Source organism: Tiliqua scincoides, chromosome 2 (assembly GCF_035046505.1).
Source record: "Tiliqua scincoides isolate rTilSci1 chromosome 2, rTilSci1.hap2, whole genome shotgun sequence".
Classification (NCBI taxonomy): domain Eukaryota; kingdom Metazoa; phylum Chordata; class Lepidosauria; order Squamata; family Scincidae; genus Tiliqua; species Tiliqua scincoides.
In genome coordinates this window covers 174,500,333-174,524,403 of record NC_089822.1, presented here as the reverse complement: position 1 = coordinate 174,524,403, position 24,071 = coordinate 174,500,333, and the positions used below count along the sequence as shown (strand labels likewise).

Genomic DNA, 24,071 nt, shown 5'->3' with positions numbered 1-24,071 from the left:
TCTTCAGCCTCTTTGCTGGCTCAGGGGCTCCAAGAGTGTTACTGTTCCTTAGAAAGGGGAACCTCTTTCATAGGGCTATTTCCCTGCCTGGGCGAGGCGGAGCCTTTTTGCAGTGTTTTGGGCTTCAGGGATCCAGACACAGGGCAAAGAAGGCAAAGGTGTGTTCGACTTTAAGTTCCCCCCACCAGATTCGCTTTGAGACAAATCTGAAGGTAAAAAAAATCTGTGGATAAATAGGTTGCACCTGTATGCCTTGATCTCCTGCTTGTGTGCTTCCCAGAGGCAGCTGGTTGGCCACTGTGTGAAGCAGGATGCTGAACTAGGTGGGCCTTTAGCCTGATTGGCAAGGTATTTCTTCCGTTGCCATCTTTGCCACTGTGGCGTGAGCAAGTTCAGACACTTGAGGGGATCATATATTCTGCTTTCTTCCATTATATTGCCACAGGACAAGCCCTCTACAGGGATCAACTATTCATGCACAGGACATAAGGCTAAATAGTTTTTCCAATCTTTCCTTCTTCCAGTTGGTTTAGTAACACTGCCCCAGATAGAAATGGGCTTGATGAAATGGAGATTTGGTCTGAAGGGCACTCAGTCTTGAGTGCTGAGTCAGAGTTAGTGATTGCGCTGTTGTATGGGGCTGCTTCTCTACCCACCCCATAGCAGCTATTATTTTGCAAGACTATTTCAGCAGTCCTTATACTCTCATACTCATTTTTTTCAGGTGTCAGAAGGTAATTATCCGTATTGATTTCTAGACTCCCAAAAGGTTTTTAAATGCTTGCTTTACATGCGTCTTCAAAGTAATACCTCTGCATTCCATTTCATTTTTCTTAAAGAGACATGTGATTCCCAAGATAAGTCTTTTGAACTTCATGCTGGAAGCAGGCCTAAAGTGTGCTCATGCTTCATTGTACATCTGCTTTCTCGCGCTGGGGTCTATCTCCAATACCTAACCTTTGCTCCCCTTCAGCTTTAGAGTAGTAACTATGGATCTGTGCTTAGCAGTGCATGCTTTTCCTGATATCTGAGTCAAGGTATTCAAGAGTTTCTGGGCATCCCACGAGTCTCTCTCTCTCACTGGTCTGATCTGGCACTCAGACATACTTCCAATAATGAAGGGGAGGATTTATTTAGTAGCACTGTAATGAATGCTGTGGAGACTTGCATTTATAAACTTACATTTGCCAAGGGAAAATCGCATCTGCTATGTGACAAACATGTTCAGCCGAAATGCTTTTTATTAAAAGGTAATCATGCATGTTTATACATTTCATTTTAATAAAAAATCTGCCATACATCTAACAAAACCCAGTAAATTAGAGCTGTATATAAAGTTCAAAATATCCATCCAACAGGAAATCTTTTACTGCAACAGGTCCTAAATAACATACACTGAAATGGATACTGAGACAGATGGAAAATTTCATTCCGCAGCAGGTAGAGTTTCACTGTAGCCAAATGCTGAAGTAATACTTAAATAGTACTTTTTTTCCAGTGGTGGTGAACTGGATATGTGTGCCACAGGGCAATGTAGAGGATACACTATGTTATTATTGATCAACACCCATGCTTTAACTTTGTGTCCAAGGGGATACTTCCTGACTACTTTTTGGAAACACTTCTCTGAGATATAAATCATTATTGGGCAACAAGCATAGCCTTGGAGGAATCTCACAGTTTGAGAACAGAACCTTGTCTAAGGAGCTACTATGTGTCGTATAAACACCAGTCTCCTGTGGCATGAGGGGTGTGCAGGCTTATGCAGATCAGGTCTGTAGTTGACAGGCAGTATAAAGATTCTGAATTGGCCATGCATGTGATCCTAGCTTTCTGTCCTTGCCTAGTTAACATTGCAGTATCTTCTGCCTGCGGCATTTCAAGCCTCCAACTTTTTCAGCTTTGGCAACTGACCATAGGGGCCCTGAAATGGAACTTATTTTTTCAGATATAAATGTAGGAATATCTGATCTGGCATGTCCCTGGCCCTTATATTAAATATTTGTAGACTGCTTGACTGGTTCACATGGCACTGTTACAGTCTCATATACACAGACAGGAGGCAACACCTGTACTGATGTTTGCAGCATCACAGTTTTTGACAATGCCTTGATGCAGTTGCTGACCCAGGTTATTTCATCCTGGGTTCATGCTTCTGTGGCAACAGCAGCAATCACTGCTGTCAGGTACAGTATGATAGCAGTGTTCAAAGCACGTGTCACAAAAATGGATAGTGTTGATGTAGCAGTGGAAAAATGAGACAAGACTGGGGATGACTCATTTATTGTCCTTAAAAACCTTTTGACCACCATATAATTGTTTGCACCACCATAATTTGCCTGATTTACTGTAGTCAGTTGTTACAGAATCACAATTAAATAGAAGTGCAGCAGCATTTGCCTTTCTTTTACAGTGGAGGCAGCATGTACCTGCTACTCTCTGTTACAGCAGCATGTACCTGCACAATCAAGAAGTAAGCCTCCCTGAGGGCATTTTCATTGAAGTAGATGGTATAACAATGTGCTTTTTGGCCGGGGAGGAGCTTCGGTCTCAGAGAGGGAGGACCTGTTTCACCTGAGCTCCGTCTAAAAAACTTCTCTTCTCCTGTTTATGTGTGCCTTATTATAACTTATCCTGTTCTGTGGCACCTCTGAATGTAGGTCTGCAGGCCAAGTGTTTTGGTTTGCAAATGTCCTTGTTGGGGATAAGAAATCAGTGTTTATCTGTTGGTATGAAGAAACGAAGCAAGTGACAGAGAACCAGCCCAGCTGCCTCCGGGGAAACCGCCCTGAAAAAGAAACGCAGCCTCAAGGTTTTCTAAACAGCTGCTGCTATCTGAATGCCCACTTAATCATGTAAAAGTGAGTAAGACTGTGGAATTAAATTCAGAGGGGGTCGAGGAGATAGAAGAAGGGAGTCAAACATCAAGTCATCCTGGAGAAAGGAGTGAGACGCCATTATCCCCCTGTGTACTTAAGGGGGCAGTGAAACCCAATTCAGTGTGCAATGTAGCTACTAATACAGACAATTTGGAACTGATAGGTCTCAAGGAACTGAAAGCCTTATTTGGTAAACAATGTGCTCTCTTTTCACAAACTCTACATACTATCTTTAGAGGCCAGCAGTCTATGGCCTGCAAGTTAGAGGCTTTGTGTAGGCAGATGAAAGCACTCACAGTGAGGGACAGGTTTCCCTGTGGGGGTGACATTCCTGCTGTTTTCTCAACATCTGAAGTGAGGATGAGAAGAAGACTGCAACCTTGCAAGATCTCCCTCTCCATTTTTCAAAGCCAGTTAAATTATGGCAGGTGGCATACAAAATTCAGAGCAAAATCCTCTCTGAGCAGTCTTTTACGCTGCGATTTGCACGAAGTGGACCTGCTGAATGTGACCAAGTTAAGTTCTTCTCCCAATTGGCAAAATATTCTGCTGTCTTTTCGCCAGGATATAATACCTCAAATGCTTTTTAAGTTATCTTCTCTTCTATATTGTTTTGGAATACGACCTAAGAAAGTCTATCATGAACCTCCCATTATTGCTTTTACCCAATCTCAGGGAGTTGGACATCCCGATATAGTTAGGGCAGAGGTTTCCCTTACTAGGCCTAGAACCTCTGAGCATATGGACTCTCAACTTTTGGACCCCACATTTGAACTTCAGCTGAAAGAGTCATTTTCAGAGCTAGCTCTGTTAGAACAGGAGCGTTTGATCTCAGCTTTGAAGGAACTGGTGCAAGACTTTGAAAACATACAAGATACATCGGTTTCTACTCTACTCCAGAAGCAGGCTGCCCCTCCAGAAGATTTGATGGAAATGGATGTAGCTGTGAAACAAACACCTGCTTCTAAGATCATTCATCCAGATCTACAGTGTCTAATGGACTTTAAAGAACAGTCAGTGGCACCTTCTCTTTCTTCAGCCTCTCTGCTGCTTCCTTCTCAGGTTGGAAAGAGTACTTTGGAAGAAGTAAAGTCTGCTTCTGTTGCCCATGGCTGGGCGCTCTTGTCTGCACATAGTGGATGTCAAACCCCTGGAATAACAGTAACTGATGTTTCACAACAAAGTTATCTTTCTAGTGAACTGAACATTATGGAGGCTGTTGAATCTTCATCTGGTAATGACCAGACAATTTTGGATTGCCCAGCGCAGTGTACTCATTCTTCTCCAAATACTACAAATTTGTATCCAGCTGTGAAGTTGGGCTCAAGCCCAGTTGGGATTCAAAGAGTCTCCAAGGGGGTTCCATACAGAAATGTGGGGGCTGAGTCCCCTGTACCGAATCCCTGTGTGGCAGCTGATATAAGTTTTACCATCTCTCCTTTTGCAAATAGTCAGGCCCCTTCAGTGGGTATTTGACCCGAGTGCAGCTAATGTATTTCTTGTTTCTTGTATAATCTTGTTTCATGGAATGTGGTGGGGTGGGCGGGGAAATTAGGGCAGTCTGATTTTTTGGATTTTGTCAAGAAATGGGATGTTTTATGTTTTCAGGAAGTCTGGCTCTCCTCTCCCCCCCCCCCAAGTAGATGGCTTTAGAGCCTTTTTAACTCCGGCAGTCCCTGGTTTGGGAAGGGGTAGACTTAAGGGGGGATTACTCTCATTGATCTCTACAAATTTGTCTATTGCAGTGGAATCCCTGCCTGCTTTTGACCGTTATACTCTGGTGGTAAAACTTAATTTACAGCCAAGTCCCCTAATTTTGGTTAATGTGTACTTCCCGCCACTTGTGGGTTTAGTCACTTTAAGGCAAATATGGACCAATTTTGAGAAGAATCTTGGGGAGATTCAAGAGGCACATCCTTCTGCTCAGGTGGTCATTTTGGGGGATTTTAATGCTAAAATGGGCAGAAATGATTTTGAACTCTTTACAAAATTTGGAGCTTTTCCTCCACCTTTTTCTGACCCTTCTCCATTGTGCAAACGGGTATCAAATGACTGTAGGTGTAATCGTCAGGGCTTATTTTTGGCCCAATGCTGCATAAAGCAAGATCTAATAATTCTTAATGGCTCATGGCCTGAGGATCACCCGGCTGTGTGCTCCCTCCTTTTGGAGGGGGGCTAAACCCTCACTTCTAGATTATGTGGCTATTTCTAGGTCATTGCTCCCAGATTTGCTGGACTTCAGGGTACTTAGTAGATCAGAGAGTGATCACCTCCCTTTATCGCTCAAACTTTCAACAGCTGGGCAGTTTAAGTCTAAAGAGATTCATCACCCTACTGATCATCCAGGTCCTGTGACAAGATGTGAAATGGACCAGTCATGTCAGTGTTAAAATTCAGGGGCTTTTGAGTTGTGAGCGGGTAACAGGCTTTAGGGATGCGATTATAGCTAAGGAGGGTGACCCTTTATCGCATTATAATAATGTTGTTGCTGCCTTAAAATCTTTTTTAAGTAGTTACACGCGCAACAGTATCAGTCTGAGACGTAGATCTTATGATTGGTACGATTTTGAACGTAGGATCCTGAAGGTTACTGCTGCTCTGATTATGGCGAGAGAATCTCAATTGGAGGCTCATTATGTGCATCTAAAAAACTTAAAAAAGCAATTTAAGGAAACCATCAAACTTAAGAAGGAAACCTTCATAAAGAAAAATTGGGAAGACTTAATTAGTGCAACCATTCAGAAAAATACTTCTCTTTTCTGGCATACAATTAATCCACTACTGAAAGTGTCTCCCTCGGGAGCCTCTAATCATATTACAGCATCAGAATGGGTGAAACACTTTCAGGGGATTTATGCATCGGAGGAACCCCCCTGTCCAGATTTAAGATCAAAATTATTAGCTGAAGATCTTCCATCATGGGAACCTGTAACTAGTGAGGAGGTTGTCTCTCTTATCAGGAGAGTAAAAAGTGGAAAAGCTCCAGGGCAAAATTTTATTAGGAGTGATTTGCTTAAAGAACACCAGGATTGGTGGGCTCCAACTTTGGCTGCTTTATTTTCATATATCGATGAAACTGCTAATATGCCTTCAAATTGGGGTTGGGCGATTATAGTTCCCATTTATAAGAAAGAAAGTCATGAAATTCCCTCAAATTACAGGCCTATTAGCCTGCTAAATGTTATTAGCAAACTCTATGCTTTACATCTAAGAGATAAGCTATTAGCCTGGATGGAATCTCAAGACATTATAGCTGATATTCAGGCAGCATTTTGCCCTGGAAGATCACCCCTCGATCAGACTTTGGTGCTGCAATTCCTTGTCGAGAAACATCTGGCCACTAGGGGCTCTAGACTTTTTGCAGCCTTTGTTGATTTCAAGACTGCTTTTGATCTAATCCAGGGGTGCCCAAACCCCGGCCCTGGGGCCACTTGCGGCCCTTGAGGACTCCCAATGCGGCCCTCAGGGAGCCCTCAGTCTCCAATGAGCCTCTGGCCCTCCAGAGACTAGCTGGAGCCCTCACTGGCCCGACGCAACTGCTTTCGGCATGAGGGCGACTGTCTGACCTCTCGTGTGAGCTGTGGGATGAGGGCTTCCTCAACTGCTTGCTGTTTCACATCTGTGATGCAGTAGCGGCAGCAAAGGAAAGGCCAGCCTTGCTTTGTGCAAGGCCTTTTATAGGCCTTGAGCTATTGCCTGACCTTCATTCATTCATACAAGTTCATCTTTAATATATTCATTTATGTAAACTTATGTAAATTTATTCAAATTTTAAATGTAAATTAATTCTTTTTTTTCCCCGGCCCCCGACACAATGTCAGGGAGATGATGTGGCCCTCCTGCCAAAAACTTTGGACACCCCTGATCTAATCCCTATGGGATAAGTTTGCAGCTTCATCTATTGATCGTCGATTATTGTTGCTTATGGTCAGCTTATATAGCAATTCTGGCATAAGGATTAGGTGTTAATCTAGTGGTCATTTAACGAAACCAATTTTAGTTAATAAAGGGGTCAGACAGGGCTGTGTTCCCCCCTTTTTATTTAATTCCCCCTTAATTAATTAGATGCTCAGATTCAAGTGACCTCATCCCTGCCAGGAGCACAGACAGGAAGATCTCTTAGAATTCAAATGTCGTCTTTCTTCCCACAAAGAAGTGGGAAGTGGACCACATAGAGTAGGTGTTTGAAATTTAACCAGGAAGCTGCAAATAGGCCGGAAGGGAGTTAATGTATATCTGCTCTGTGAGTCTTGTGTTACGTATGTCCTATAATACAGAAAATAAAGGGCTGTTTTATATTTGGTGGGGGGAAAAAAGCTTGCAAAATGGAAAAAGTCTCAAACAGTCCAGTTCTATCTGGGCCTTGCATTGTCAGAACTTGTGTTCCGGCAGTGCAATGCCCTTTGTGGCAGCTTGAACACTAGGCCTCCTGATCATCATGCTCCCACCCCCAACCATTGGATGAACGCACATCCTTAGCGTGTCTACATCGTTGTCAATGGTGAGAGATTGAATTGCACTCATAGTCACCTGTCAGTTATAACCCGCAAGTAATCTTTGTCAGGAGAGATTGTTACCTAGAGAAGAAAACTGAAAATATTAGTTCCTTGCTGGAAATGAAAGCATCATACAGATGAGCCCAGGATAAGCTTTAATCTCTGGGTAGTTTAGTCATCTGTATCAATCTGCGAAGTAGTAAGGATGATTTTACCATGCATGGGAGATGTGTTAAAATGGTCGTTCTATGTATCTGAAGTTTACATTTAAAGAATTGCTGTGTGGAAGCATAAATGTGGATTTTATCATAGCAAACCCAGAACAGGTACATAAATAAAGAATAAAAATCAATTAAGCAGTCAGCCATGACGGAACTGTGTACAAATATTTTCTGTGCATAGTGGTTGTTGATGCTTGAAGTGAGATTCCCATGCAAAAGGTAAAGTCTTTGTTGGGTGATCTTAATTGTTCTCCCTGTGGATCAAATGTCATACCATTTTATATCCCTCTGTGGGTAGAATTACGGAATCCAAGTTTTGACACAAATTTTGACAGAACCTACTGTGTTCCTTTTCTGTGTATTAATAATAGTGGCTGCTGCAGATAGATGGGGAGATACACACAACTGCTGATTGTCGAATAAGACACGTTATTCGAATAAGAATAACGCATGGAAGACTATGTAGATCTTGCCAGTTCCAAGAAGAAACAGGAAAAGGGTCTGACCGCATTCCTTTAAATATTAACTCCATTGTTTCACCAGTAGACACCAATAATTAATATAATTATTAATCCTTGAAAAGCATATTCAATTGTATGGTCTGATACTGTACAACCCAACAGGATGTTCACCAATGCCTGGTGTGGAAGCAGTTAGCTCTCATCAGTGATGTTTTGTGCCATCCTTCAGAGCTTCCTAGGAAGGGCAAAACAATTTAGATTGTTTTGCCTTTCCTAGAAAGATGCATGCTTCCTTTGTCCTCATTACTTTCTCTGGAACCAAATACATATGCCACTCAATCTGAAGGCTTTGCCAGCCACCCAAATTGCTGCATGACTTAATGAAGGAGACAAGGGTGCTCTCTCCATTTGCAACAGCCCGGAGTTCAGAACAGTAGCAATTATTTTTGCATGCTCAGTGGCTACATTCTCGTTCCAAATTTCATTGCATCCAGATAACTAGTTCACTCACATTTTAAGGGAAAAATTGAGATGCTTACAAAATTGCTAGGAAATTGAGTGCTGACTGATGTTGTTGCTATCTATCGTATCTTAGCTGCTGACCAAAGTGATAATTGTAAAGTGCAACATGTGATGGAGAAGTCTGCTTGTAGATTCTGATGTCTCTGTTCTCTGAAGAATAGTTGCTCCTTATGTGCTACCTGTTAATTTATAACTGAGAGAATTTCCTCTTTAACAGTGAAAGGAACCAAACAATTTCCCAGAAAGCTTAATCTGACATCACCCTCTGCTAGCTTTCTTTAAAATGACAAAACTTCTAGCAGCTCTTTTAATCCACTGGAGATAAATTTTTTTTTTTCAGTTTTATGTTTGAGTTATTAGGTCAAAGTACAAAATGCTTTTTAATGGCTGCAGCATTATAAAATTTAAACTGCATTTCAAATGAAGAATAGCAGTATCAAATGATCAACAGTATCAAATGACGCATCAAGTAATGAAGGATTCACTGATTTTAGAAAAAAATATCTTCCGCAATAAAGAACTGAAAGGAACATTATCAAGTGGACCACTCTTCATTTGCTGTATTTTTTTTAATGCAGCAACTTAATTGAGACTGTTTAAGATCTGAACCAATGGATGAACATTTCAGCATATTAATCCAAATTAACACCCACATTTGCAGTTTCTCTTCTTAATTTATGTGTTACCACAGCTTGTTTTAGCATCATGATATTACAACACTGACAAAATGGCAGATGGCAAAGGACTTCATTACACATGCATGTATACTGTTTGATCACTCCAACATTTGCTGATATATGTTTGATGTCTTTCTTGTAAAATACGGCATTAGAGTGAACATTGGATGATATGTAGTATCTATCTGTGTGATTAATCTTTGATGGCTCATTCACATATACAAGTCATCCTGATTCTACAGTTAACAAATGATTCACCTTTGCCAGCCCTCCCTGAGATTATTTAGCCTCTTGTTATGTGCATGCAGATGCAGGACATTAAGAACATAAGAAGAGCCCTGCTGGATCAGGCCAAGGGCCCATCTAGTCCAGCTTCCTGTATCTCACAGTGGCCCACCAAATGCCTGAGGGGAGCACACAAGACAACAGACACAACCTGCGTCCTGGTGCCCTCCCCTGCATCTGGCAATCAGAGGCAGCCTGCCTCTAAAACCAAGAGCTTGCACATACCTACTAGTAACCTGTAATGAACTTTTCCTCCAGAAATTTGTCCGATCCCCTCTTAAAGGCATCCAGGCAAGATGCCATCACTACTTCCTGTGGCAAAGAGTTCCACAGACTGAGTAAAGAAATATTTTCTTCTGTCTATCCTAACTCTCCCAACACTCAGCTTTCGTGGATGTCCCCTGGTTCTGGTGTTATGTGAGAGGGAAAAAGTGTCTCTCTATCTACTCTGTCCGTCCCTTGCATGATTTTGTATCTCAATCATGTCCCCCCTCAGGCACCTCTTTTCTAGACTGAAGAGGCCCAAACGCTGTTGCCTTTCCTCATAGGGAAGGTACCCCAACCCAGTAATCATTTTGGTTGCTCTCTTTTGCACCTTTTCTATCTCCACTATGTCCTTTTTGAGATGTGGCGACCAGAACTGGACACAATATTCCAGGTGTGGCCTTACGATCGATTTGTACAACGGCATTACAATATTAGCTGTCTTATTCTCAATGCCTTTACTAATGATCCCAAGCATAGAATTGGCCTTCACTGCCACTGCACATTGGGTCGACACTTTCATCGAGTTGTCCACAAGGACCCCAAGATCTCCTGATCTGTCACAGATAGCTCAGAACCCATTAGCCTATATGTAAAGTTTTGATTCTTTGCCCCAATGTGCATGACTTTACACTTACTTATATTGAATTGCATCAAGGGAACTATGGAATTATCAGTGTGAGTTGATGGACGCTACTTTCTGAAGCTAGTTACATTGCTTTGGATCAAAGTTAGTCTGCTTAAGATGATGATGATCATATTGAAATAGAAGAGAGACCAGAGAGAGTTTAAATTAGGAGCTTGAAACAGATTTTTAACAGTTCTACCTAAATCTTCACACAGTGATGCAACAGCACTGGCACAGCCTCTGCTGCATCCCATACAGGAGTTTTGGCAACTAGAGGTCTTTTCAGTGTAAGGGACATTTACCACCTTGCCCTGGGGTAAGTGCCAGCAGTCTCTATGCATAAACTCAAACCTGTATCAGCAATATTACTGGCTCAAGTTGGCGTGGACCCATGCAGGTGTATCAGGCCCGGGAAGGGGATTTGGATTCAGTGGGTGCAATGTACCCACCCCACATCCCCATTCTGCCCATCCTTGTCCCATTCTAACCCCTCCCTGTCTCTCACCCCATTCCATCCTCTGCGCTAGGTTTACCTGCTTCAGCAAGCCTCCTGATGTCCACTGATGCGTGCAGAAAGGTTCCAGCCTTCCGGCTGGTGTGCTGACAGCTTGTGCTGCCTTAAATTGCTTTAAGGCTGCTTTGTGGCAGCGTGTGCTAGTGCAATGCACATTTTCATTTATTTATTTATTTATTTATTTATTTATTTGCACATTCTGCTTGTGCTAGATTTAGAAATCAGTTTGAAAGGGAAAATAAAAAATCATAACAAAGTTGTTGTGGAGAAAGGCTTGGGTACTGGAGAGCTTGACAAAATACAAGGCAGAAATGGAAGTTTGAATGTTCCAGGGTTTGACAATATTGGAATAGAACAAAAAAAATCTTTAAAAAAAAGCAACCCAGGAAAATATACTCTTGATACAATCATAAGAGTTTTAAGTGTCACAATAACTGATGGGCTCAATCCTATCCAGATTTTTAGTGCTGATATAGCCGTGCCAATGGAGTGTCCACAGCATCCGTCACTAGAAGGGCTGTCACAGAGGTCTCCTCAAGATAAGATCATGTTTGTTCACTTATCCCATGACTGTATTGCAGCTACATCAGCACTGGAAAGTTAGATAAGATTGTGCATTTATGACTTGTTTCAGATACAAATGTTTATCTCAGAATGCCAGAAGCAAGGAAGTGGCATCAGGATGCAGGTCTCCTGTGGTCTTGTGTGCTCCCTAAGGCATCTGGTGGGCCATTGTGAGATACTGGAAGCTGGACTAGGTGGGCCTATGGTCTGATCGAGCAGGGCTTTTCTTATGTTCTTATTCTGAGTTTGATAAAAGGTGGGGAGCAAGCAGGGATATAACTTTTTTTTCCTGATGTTCTAGCTCTTTATTTGCAGGGATTAAAAAAAAACCAATTTACAGGAAGCGTTAAAACATGTGCATGTGCACACACCATCCTGCAAACTAAAGTGGTAGTGTACCTGTGAAGGGATTGGGCTGCCCAACTCCCATGCTGCTTGCCCGCACAAGGCCTTGGGTTCTCCTGAGTCATCCAAGCCCGCCCCTGAGCACACACACTCCAAAAATCAGAGTAAAAGTTCTTTATTATAACTGAGGTTAGTACTTTAAGTAATTGCCACCCAACTAGTGGGCTTCTCAAAGGCAGCTAGAGATGTCAGTACACACATAGCTACAGGAAAATAAGAAAGCGAACTGATTCTACTCTACTCGCATGCCTATATACACTTACAGTGTCTTATGCTGGTTGATTATGGTTGATTATGCTGTTCAGTCGTACACTTCGTACACTTGGATCCACTTTTGCCATCAGTCCAATCAGAACCCCTGCACGTACTTCTCTTCCATAGCATGATCTTATCAATTGCACCTGTGTGTTATCTCTGGGCCCTGGTGCTGCCTTTCTTGTTCCCAAGGCCATCTGGCCTTCTGAATTTCTTCTGCTTTCCACTTCAAAGTTAACTCTTCCTCCCCCTTCCTGCTGCTTCACACCTTTTCCACTCCATCACTCTGCCTGACTATGCAGTTCTAACTTCAAAAGCATAGCTTCCTTTCCCATGTTTACCCTCTATGTTAAGTACTCTCCCTCAGTTACTTTATCCTAACCTGTCCCATCATCCTCTTATATATTAAATAATCCCTTATAATTCCAATTCCCCTTAAAACCCCATACACCTCCTTCATAGTACCATTTCAGAATACTACCACCATTCTGCTGATAAGGCTTCACCATTTTATACATATGCAGAGACTGTGATTTGTACAGAGTCATCTAGCAGACCAAGGGACCTCCATGCTTGAAAAGATAAAACTATTCATTTAGACTTGATTTTGTCTACAAATTAAAATTCAGAAATAACTTAGTATCCCTTTCTTTGACCTAATCCTAGTCAAGTTGGATCCTTTCCCCCCACCTACTCTAAATGTAAATCTCACTTTGGGGGATTGTTCATATTGAAAGTTCATACCTTTTGAGTAAATGTCAGCTTTCTTTTCTATTCCTTTGATAATAAAGGATTTACCTTTTTATTATCATTAGGCTCTGACACTGAATACCTTGCTAAATTGTCCTCTCACTTTGTGTTTTTCTAGAAGATGTAGTTCAGTTTGTAATCAACTGAGGAGGACAACTTTGGGATCAAAAATAAACCAGTTATCAAACTGGATCCTGGAATATGGGACATTCATTTTCTTTCTTGCAAACCCTTTCAGGGTCTGCCAAGCAAACTCAAATGGTTTTCTGGTCCCTAAAAATTATTAGAAGTGTGGAAGCCTTTAAACTTTCATAAAAACCATCCATGATGTGCAAGAATCTTATTTTTTTTTGTAAATGCAGTATGGGTCACTCCGTTCAATAAAGTAGCACAAGTTAAACCGAATTGCAATCTGGTGTCTTCGCTGGGGAGTGTGAGCATAGAGTGCTAGATGCAGGGAGGTGATAATGAGATGCAAGTATCTTGTGGTCTTGTGTGTGCACCCTGAGGCATCTGGTGGGCCACTGCGAGATACAGGAAGCTAGACTAGATAGGCCCTGGGCCTGATTCAGCAGGGCTCTTCTTATGTTCTTAATATGGATTATTAGGAAATAAAGCTGTGTATGAAGGCCAAACTTTCTATATTTCCAATATAGAAAGTGTTTATGTGAAGCATGAAAATTGAATGTGTGTTATCACACCATTATTTGCAGTGTTATCACATGACTGCAAATACTATGCCATGATTGCAGATACATCTGTTTTGTTGTGCATGTGTACTAAAAAGCTGTGATAATCCACATGTCATTTGCATAGGGTTTTTTTTAATCATACAAACATGTTTTCAGTATAAGAGCTTTGTAATATTTGAAGTCTTTTTTAGAAGTACATTTGTTCCCCATATACAGAGGCTACATTTTATTAATTTTTTCCTATGCTTGCGCTAGCATTGATCCACTGCCAGTTGTATGGAATTGAAAAGAGGGAATAGCCTTGTTACAGGAGAGAAAGACAAAGAGATGTTTTTCCCACTTCGTATTTTTGCCCTGTGCATCAAAGTAGATGTGCGCCCAAGTGCTGGAAGCACACAGCTGTCAAAGATGTACATGTTTAGAGATATGAAAATTCACGAAGTGATAGGGTATGCTTGTACAGAAAAGAAGAAATCCTTCTGGGTTTTGCTACTCTTTTAAAAGGGCTATATGAGTGCTAATTTATGTCAGTGGTATACTGAAGAACTGAGGGTCCAATCCTATCCACCTTCCCAGCTCCAATGTAGCCACAATGCAGCCCTGTGGTAAGGGAATACATGTTCCCATACCTTGAGGAGGCCTTGAGGAGGCCCCAGTAACTGCCCGCCACCACAGGATACAGTGCACACCCCGCTGGCACAACTGCACCAGAACTGGAAAACTGGATAAGATTGGATCCTGAATCACTACGGAGGTAAAATAAATATAATACAGCTTCCAAAAATGGTATGGTTATTGTGTTCAGAGCCCCTGAGATAAATTTTATCAAAGGGTACAAAATTTCATTTGGGCCTCTTCCCTTTGAATTTGATTCCCTGTCCCCCTTTTTGACTCCTTTTGGCCCCCTTTTTGACCCTAGGCCCAGATACAATGTAGCTCTGCACCACCATCCACCTAGGTGTCATCTCTACAACAGAAGTGCTATATTGAAAATAAGCATTTGGACCTCACACAGTAAAAAAAGAGTAAGAACTTCATATGCATTGCCAACAACCCTTCATTGTATGAACATTCCTGTCAGCTTACATAACCAGTAACATTTCCACATTTTGCTTCAAAATATTGGAGGGCTGAGAATTTGGTACAGAACTAGGCTCAAGTAGTTTTACGTGAGAATTTTAGCAATCTGTTCCTCCTGTGCCTCTGAGGCAGCCTTGCGCAATAATGCATTTTGTAAATTTTAAAACATAACCTCAGCAATATCTAACTTCTTAAATAAAGCTGCCTTATTTATACATGATATTGTGTATTCATTTTACATTTTTACTAAGTAGTTAAAGTAAATGGTTGTATGGATTAGCACAGCTAGACTGAGTCAGCTTCTGATGTGTTATTGAAATATTGCCTGCATAAGCAATTTGCAGTGAGAGGGCAGAAATAATTCTAATAAGGTCAGTTAGCATTTGGAGTTCTTTTTAGTAGCTTTAATTAAGTATAACCTTATAGCAGGGGTGTCCAAACTTTTTGGCAGGTGGGCCACATCATCTCTCCGACACTGTGTCAGGGGCTGGGGGGGGGGAAGATTTAATTTACATTTCAAATTTGAATAAATTTACATAAATGAAACCTTAGAGATGGAACTTATATGAATGAATGAAGGTCTTGCAATAGCTCAAGGCCTATTAAAGGCCTTGGACAAAGTAAGGATGGCCTTTCCTTCACTGCCACTGCTGCATCACAGACGTGAAACAGCAAACAGTGGAGGGAGCCCTCATCCCACAGCTCATGAGAGAAGACGAACAGCTACCCTCACGCTAAGAGCAGTTGTGTTGGGCCAGCACGGGCTCCAGCAAACCTCTGGAGGGCCAGATGCTCATTGGAGACTGGGGGCTCCCCACGGGACGAATTGGGAGTCCCCAAGGGCTGCAAGTGGCCCCCAGGCCAGGGTTTGGGCACCCCTTCCTTATTGTAAAGACATATTTGGGGGTGTTACCCCACTTTTACCTTGATCTCTAGAAGACTAAATCATGGCGTTTATGTCAGGTTTCTGCAATAGATTCCCCTGTTTAGTATTTGTTATCTAAAGAAAAGCAAGAATAACATGGTGGTGATATTGTCCATTGGTTTGCAAGGGAGGCAGAAGGGTATTCAAGCAGGTTGTTGGTATAGCAGACATCTGATTTTAATGCACCCCAGATCATATTAATATTAATTCCTGTTCTTGCACTTTCTACCTCTCCTCTTCAAAATTCCTGCAGGATGTACAGATTCCATTTAAGGTCCACACTCTGTGTGCACTTTTTTCTTTTCATATGACCCAGTATATATACAGGTCATGTCTCATTATCTACTGGAGTTTCATTCTGGAACTCCCAGTGGGTTAAAAAAGTCAGTGGATACCAAATCAGTTGAAAAGTAGCTTTAAAGAAGCAATTCCAGGTTTCTTGTTCCTCCGTTGTTGCCCCAGAATGCATTGGTATACATGCTATACCACATTCAGCCACTTGATGGGGTGAATAATGGAATCTAATTGAATGGAATTATTCCATTAGATCAGGGATGCCCAAACCCCGGCCCGGGAGCCACTTGCGGCCCTCAGGAACTCCTAATCTGGCCCACGGGAAGCCCCCAGTATCCAATGAGCCTCTAGCCCTCCAGAGATGTGCTGGAGCCCGTGCTGGCCCAATGCAACTGCTCTCAGCATGAGAGTGACTGTTCGACTTCTTGCGTGAGCTGTGGGATGAGGGCTCCCTTCACTGCTTGCTGTTTCACATCTGTGATGCAGCAGCAGCAGTGAAGGAAAGGCCAGCCTTGCTTTGTCCAAGGCAGGGGTGCTCACACTTTTTTGGCTCAAGAGCTACTTTGAAACCCAGCAAGGCCCGGAGATCTACCAGAGTTTTTTTTACAATGTTCACGCCATCATAACATTTATGTGCACAATGTATGTTGGTGTACCTTGAGCCCCACATACTCAGTGGGGCTCAGGGTACACTTATAGGACTTACTCCTGAGTAGACCTGCCTAGGATTAGGCTGTGAGGCTGCAATCCTAGCCACACTTACCTGGGAGTAAGCCCCATTGAGTACAGTGGGCCTTACTCCCGGCGTTTCCTCCCAGAGGCACCTGAAGGGGGGGTCAGCACTCCGCGATCTACTCATTTTGCCTCGCGATCTACCGGTAGATTGTGATCCACATATTGAGCACCCCTGGTCCAAGGCCTTTTAAAGGCCTTGAGCTTTTGCAAGACCTTCATTCATTCATATAAGTCCCAGCTACAGTATATTCATTTATGTAAATTTATTCAAATCCGAAATGTAAATTAAATCTTTTTTTTCCCCGGCCCCTGACACAGTGTCAGAGAGATGGTGTGGCCCTTCTGTCAAAAAGTTTGGACACCCCTGCATTAGATTCCATTATTCATCCCATGTAGTGACTGAACAGCGTCTGTACCATTGCATTCTGGCACAACAATGGATGGGCAAGAAACTCAGAAGTGGGTCTTTAAAGCTAAACTTACAATCAGTGTGGGTTAACAGCACAAAGTAGGAAATTGGATCTTAATGCTTTTGTTCCCTTGTTACATGGCATTTCATGGTGGACCCCGCTATCAGTGGTGAGTCAAATCAGTGGATACCGAAGTCGCTCCTTTACACTTTTTTCTCTTTTTAATAGCATACCTTATGTTGCTTTTCAAATATTTTTACAAACAAAAAAAAAACTTCTAATAATAATAATATAATATAATATAATTAAAAAGGTGACGACATGTTTAACTAATTGAGATAACTTGTGTTTAAAAGTGCACTGAAAGAAATATTCATGAAATCCAAATAACATTGTTTCTTGCATAAACTGCAGTATGGTGATAGAGTGTTGGGTTTACTTAACATACGTTGACATAAATGTAACAAATCCACTAAGATTGTTGGGCTTGCAGAAATAGGCTTTTGTCCAAGGAGTCATTCAGTTATACATCTGGATTCACATAGCCATCTGTATACTCATTCTGATCTTATCAACCTGGATTTTTTTTTAACCCAAATGAACGTGCTCATCCCCATTCTTACAACTTATTATGTTGCATAACTAGTTGATCATAATTGTTGGCAGCCTTCAGTCTCGGAAGACTATGGTATCGTGCTCTGGATGGTGGTTCTGGAACAGCGTCTAGTGTGGCTGAAAAGACCGATTCGGGAGTGACAATCCCTTCCACACCAGCAGCAAGTGCAGTCTGTCCCTGGACTGTCTCCCTGGCTATGGGCCTTCCACCATTGATCATAATGGTGACAAAATAAACTAGTTGATCACAAAGTATAACATACCCTATTACAATTCTAATTGTTTCTATATTTGCAGAAGTAATCAATAACATATAATCAAAACATTATTTTCAGATACCTGGAAGGAAACCACTTATCTGCTGTGCCAAAGGAACTCTCCATATTCAAGCATTTGACACTGATGTAAGTATCTCAGCATTTGGTGCCAATCCAAGAAAAACATTCCTTCCATTCCATACTGTTGGGGCCATCTTGTATGTTGCTGTAAAATTGTAGCTATGACTGGCAAATTTGCACAAATGTTGCTAGAGTGACCTTGGAATTATTGTTAGTATAGGAGGCTCTTTGGAACTAGAAAGCACATACTCAGCCCTGCTTTTAAATAGGGAAATATTAGTAACTGATCACTTTAACCAAGAAGGTTAAGAGCCTCTAAACCAGCCATGCTGCAGCCCCTGGAACAGCAAATGTCCAATCTTCCATTCACAATGAGGTGGCCATTGTGTCAAGTCTTTTACTGGGAATGTATTATTTAAGTTGGTTTAAAAAAAATACATTTATTGGGTATGTCTTATATTGTAATTGACTTCAAGTCTTTTTTTAGAAATCACCAGGGTAGGTGTTCTCTTCCCCCCCCCCCCACCAGTGTGCTTTTGCATGAACACTCCAAGAAAAGACCCTGCTTTGCTGGTGTTGGTTTGATCTTCTTGGAGTATTGTTATACCCTTAGAGCAGTGTTTCTCAAACTGTGGGTTGTGACCCACTTGGTGGTTGTAACCTGATTGTTGGTGGGTCGCAAAGCTGCAACTGACAGAAGGGAAATGCATGGAGCCCTATGGAAAGTGAAACTGAGCCACATCGCTTGTTTATTCATGAGTAGGCAAATGTGTCTTGGTCCATTGCAAAGGGCTGGCCAAGGGGAATCCAACTCCACCAGAATGGCCCCAATTCGATGAACATAGCCCCCAAAAATATCCAAGAAGGAAGTCCTTCCCTCCAAGCTGACAAATGTACTGAGTCCTGTGAAATGTGAAAATAAGCTATAAAGTCTCATTTATGAGTAAGCAACCATGCCTTAGCTCATGTTGAAAGTCAGGCAAAGAGGAAGCGTCCTGATCTGATGAAAGTGGAGCTCAACAAATGCTCCAGAAGGCAGCCCTCCCCCACACGCACACCTTAAAAAGAATAAAAACAAAGGCTTGAGTTGGTAAGGTGAATTTTTTTTCTTTTAAAGACTTTTTTTAGGGTTGTTGTCTTTTCCAAACTGCTCTCCTCCCCCCCCCCCATGGAGTTTCATTTCCTCTCCCCATCACTTTGGGGTTTTAATGCTGTTTAGTGGGAAGTTTTGAATCTCAGTCAGCCCCCCCCCCCCCCAAAAAGCATGCTTGATTTAGAACTGTTTTCATCCCAAATCACACTGAACTGGTATAAATATACGAACTTAAATAAATTGGGCAGGGCTGAAAATCTTACTGATTTTTTTTTGGGGGGGGAGGGGATTTAAGGTTATTTTAGGCAGGTGACAGAGAGCACTTGTTCATATAGGAGGGGCTTCCCCATCTCATCTCCCCTCGTTTAATTATTTGTTTCACTTTAATTTAATTATTTATAACTGTTTATTTTAATTTGCTTGATGAGGTTACTTCTGGTCATAACATCACTTCCGGTTATGTTCTTCCGGGTCCTAAACAGATTGTCATTCTAAAAAGTGGGTCCTGATGCTAAAAGTTTGAGAGCCCCTGCCTTACAGTATCAGTCCTCGTTGATCATTTGTTTTGAAATAACTTGGTTCATGGTTTTGATTGTGTGTCCAGTGACCTTTACTTATGCAATTTTCTCCAGTGACTTCAGCAACAACAGCATCAGCATGTTGGCCAATTATACCTTCAGTAATATGACACAGCTATCAACACTGTAAGTATTCTGAGGTAATTGCTGCTCAGTGCAAAGTCAGTTTCGTTAAATAAGGACTAAGTGAATGAATTTGGCTTTGCTTCTGCTTCAGTCATCTGGTGACAAAGTGACATAACCTATTTCTTTTTGATCCCATAGGATCCTAAGCTACAACAGATTACGATGTATCCCAGTACATGCATTCAATGGCCTTAAGTCTCTTAGAGTATTGTAAGTATTGTTCACTTTATCTGGGTTACAGTTTCAGCTGTAGATGACAGTGGGACTTTTAACAAGCAGATGGCTTTCACTTGTCTCACTACCTCACCGTTCAGATTTCCAGACAATTAGCTTCAATGTACTTGTGCTGAGATGTAAACTAGTCTGGAAGCACTGATGCAGGTGAATGTTTGGTTTTTGTGCAGAGACAGATCCGTTTAGCCATTCAGAAGATTATTAATTATAAAGATGCCTGAGGAATTGGCTCCTCATAAGAGGACTTGTATTAAATGCTTCAGCATCTTTTGTAACAGGTGACAGTGAAACCATAAAAATGGCATATGCTGTTTTACATAGCTGATAATAAGAATAGCTGAGAAGCCCATCCACATGAAAGTGCAAGTTTGATGAGGCCAGTGTCTTCTACCTCCTCCAACAAGCATCCCTGTCTCATACTGACTGACTGGCACCCAGATCTGTGCGTGCCTGTCCTGGGAGGTTAGAAGAAACTATAGGCCAGCGATTTTCAAACAGTGTGCCATGGCTCATTGGTGTGCCGCGAATGTTCTGCAGACGTGTTGTGGAAATTTGGGGGAGCATCATTTATTAGTAGGACCATTGGGGGATGTGAGCCACCCACTGGCAGCATGGTGTGCCATGTCAATGGTCAAAAAACTGATGGTGTGCCTTAACAATTTTAGTGCCTTGTCAGTGTGACAGTAAGATGAAAAGGGTTGAAAATTGCTGCTGTAGGCAACAGAGGGTGGCATGCCACCTATGTTTGCAGCAGCTTCATTCTCTCCTGCAGCTAGCCAGATCAGAGTCTGGTAGCCTATGGAGTGTTCACTGATAGAAGAATCTGGGTTGTATTAATCATGTGCTCCTGAAGCACCCTTGCTTCGTCTTTCTTTCATGATGCCAGTATCTACCCTGGGATCTGAATAGGTAATTAAGGGAACTGTGAAAGGAGACACTGGTGAGAAGGCAGGCCAACTGGAAACAGTGTACAGTCAGATATAGCCCATGGTCTGCCACTTGTTGATGCCTTATGGAAATCTGTTTTGCCACTAAGGGGAACTTCATGCATGATATAAACATATTGAAGCCGGACACATCATCTGAGAAATGCTTTTATATACAAGCAAATGCCAGAAAGTGTTAATTAGCAAGATGTAACTGTCTGTGTATATCTAAAAGATAATTTACTACTTCACAGTTTGATTAATGGGGACATACCTTTTGTTTCAACTATGCAAGCATTAAATAGTGATCAAAATTACATACATTTTCCATGTGGTTTTCCACTGGTGCAAAGAATGTGATGTTGAGTAAGGACTTGTTTCATAAATACAGATGCTGGTGCTTGCTTAGAAGACCTGCTTAATGGTATCTTGAAACAGACTTTTATTCTGAGAGATAACGTGCAAAAGTGAAATGAAGCATGAATGAGTGTCTTTCTTTCTGAGTTCTGTACATTTGGAAACCTCCAGATTGATTTGATTTATTATGGTCTACAAAACTCTGGTGTCAGCTACAACCCTCGCCACATGTCATCTACGTTGTTATTAAAAATCAATTCTCCTGGGGGGAAAAGTGCTTCCAAGTGACAGCATGCAATCTGTTAGTGTCATTTATTTATTATCAGTGTTCCCAAGAGAACCTCAGTTGCAGAATAATCAGCAAAACCATTTCCACGTTTTCAGGTTTCTTTTTTGAAAGATAACATAGCTCATTGTCTGACTGGCTTGGATGTGCAGGTAACAGGACTCTTTTGCCCATGAGCCACTCCTTCCCTGTTTGTTTTGTTTGCTGGCAAATTTACTCTATCAATATTAGATAGGAAAATTAGTCAAAATGCATCCCTGAATACTAAATGTAATTATAGGTGCATTAAGGTGTGCCTGGTTCAGCAGTTGAGCATCCATGTTTCACTTCACACAATTCATTTTTTTAGGTTTGTGCCTAAATGTTGGGTTGTTTTTTAGCATATACATAAGTGCCTGAGTATAACAAATAGATGTTTGAAAGCAGGTATCATAAAGGGACACCTGTCAGGAAGTTGGAATTGGTTGCAGCTCCTTACTATATACTCTCTGACAAACACAGGTTTGTTGCAGTGAAATGACCCATAGCTGTCCTACAAACACACTGTTTGTCCTGCTAGGAGTAGCTCAATGGGATTTCACAAGTGCGTTTCTGTTTAATTAAGACAATGCTGTCAACCTGTGTTTATATTCTGTGATAGAAGATGATATTGAAAGTAAAAAAGTTTTAAAATATTTATAGAACAAAAGTAGGCACACTACAAAAACTATGAGTGCAGACCTTCACTACGACATGCTTAACGGTTTTGAATATAGATAATTTAAATAGGCGGTATATAATGAAATGCATAATTATGTACATTGATCACATAGTTAATGCAAAGTTAATAGATTAAGCATGTATTGTATTACCCATGGAGATCCAGAGTCACAAACTGATCCAAAGGAAACTGAAGCATTTCACTTTTTACCACAAATTTCTGGGTTATATATCTTTCATGGCATCGTAACAAATTGGAGTGGAATTCCAATGGCTATGGGTAGAACTGACCTGATAACCTATTATTATCCCTATAAATATAAAATAATTTTTTTATAACTTTGTGTTTAGCTTGTGTGTGTATGTGTATGCAGATATCTCCAGAGAACCTTTTTGGGTCAGATTTGGGCTAAATTGTTAAACACCAACTATAAAACATAAAAATAATAAATTGACAACTAGATTGTTACCTTTGCTTGAGTATGTCTCAAATTGAAATTTGTTCAGAGCAAAAGCGGATGCACATTTTATGTTGTGCCTATGCCCAAGATTTCCTGAGGTAGATCATGCATAAATGATACTAGCATTAATCATCATAATTGATCATTATGGGCAGCACTTGCATAACACCTTTGCTTCCAATAGAGATAATTCATTAGAACCAAGATAAGATCTTTCCCTCTTGCAGTTCTTGATGCAGCCAAACTCTAAACTACTAAAATGTTATTTATTCAAAATGGTCTAGAGCAGCAGTTCTCAAACGTCTTGGCTGCTCCACAGCAATCATGGTGCTGCGGGCACCCAGAGGCTTGTCACCCTACCTGGGGGGGCAATGTAAGTCTTGAAGAGGGTCCAGTAGGCCCACAGTCCTCTCTGTGTGTCTCCCCCATACAATTTATTGCTCCAGTCTGCAGGTTGGAGCAACTTCCAGTTTACCGAAAGGTAGGGTGACAAGCCTCTGAGTGCCTGCGGTGCCATGATCATTGAGGCACCACCAGGGTGCCCATTTCTGTGCCACTCCCCTTAAGGGGGAATGTTTTACATTCGATGGTGGGTCATGACCCACCAATTTGAGCACCAGTGGTCTAGAGAATGAGACCAAACAAGAGGACAATGCTGTTGACCACTGCAAATGTTATGCTGTCATTGCTTAAACTTTGATTAATTAAGCAAGCTGAAGATCACTTTTCCTATGGATAAAATAACCAAGGTTCCTGCTTAAGCCAGAACTTGATTGCAACTGGTATCACATCCTGAGTTAATGGGTAAATGGAAAAATTCCAACATCAGGCAACAGCTGTTGTACCTGGCATTTGGAATTTGTACTTTGGACTAGAGAGGGTGCAGAGGTGTGTGTGTGTGTGTGTGTGAGAGAGAGAGAGAGAGAGAGAGAGAGAGAGAGAGAGAGAGAGAATTTGTAACCTGCTCCAGTTGCTTAAATAAGATTATGCAATTGCCATCATAACATCTGCGTTAAACCTGTTTATTAAATGTGTTGGATTTCCCTTATGGCAACAGTCTTGAAATAATTTCTCACCTGGGTATGTTCTGAAACCCTTCTATGTAAAGGAATTAATGTGCAGTGTTGCAGACTTTAGCTTCCTTTCCACAAAGATATATTTGTAGGTAACTCTTTGATTTGTCCTTCAGTTTTTTCTGTTGCATTTGGTTGTGGGCCCTCTGCATTCTTACCAAACCTTGTTGCTAAAGATTAAGACTTATCTGTGTGATTTTCCTTTTTTTTTCTTAAAGCTTCTCACAC

General features: G+C 41.5%; 1 protein-coding gene across 1 annotated transcript in view; it reads left to right on the top strand.

Annotated features, from left to right (window-relative positions):
• SLIT3 (slit guidance ligand 3) overlaps positions 1-24,071 on the top strand; it is a 534,848-nt gene that overhangs the window by 406,420 nt on the left and 104,357 nt on the right. The window contains exons 21-23 of the mRNA XM_066612910.1: positions 18,008-18,076; positions 19,736-19,807; positions 19,946-20,017. Of these exons, the coding sequence (XP_066469007.1) occupies positions 18,008-18,076; positions 19,736-19,807; positions 19,946-20,017 (213 nt within the window). The remainder of the gene's footprint in view (positions 1-18,007; positions 18,077-19,735; positions 19,808-19,945; positions 20,018-24,071) is intronic.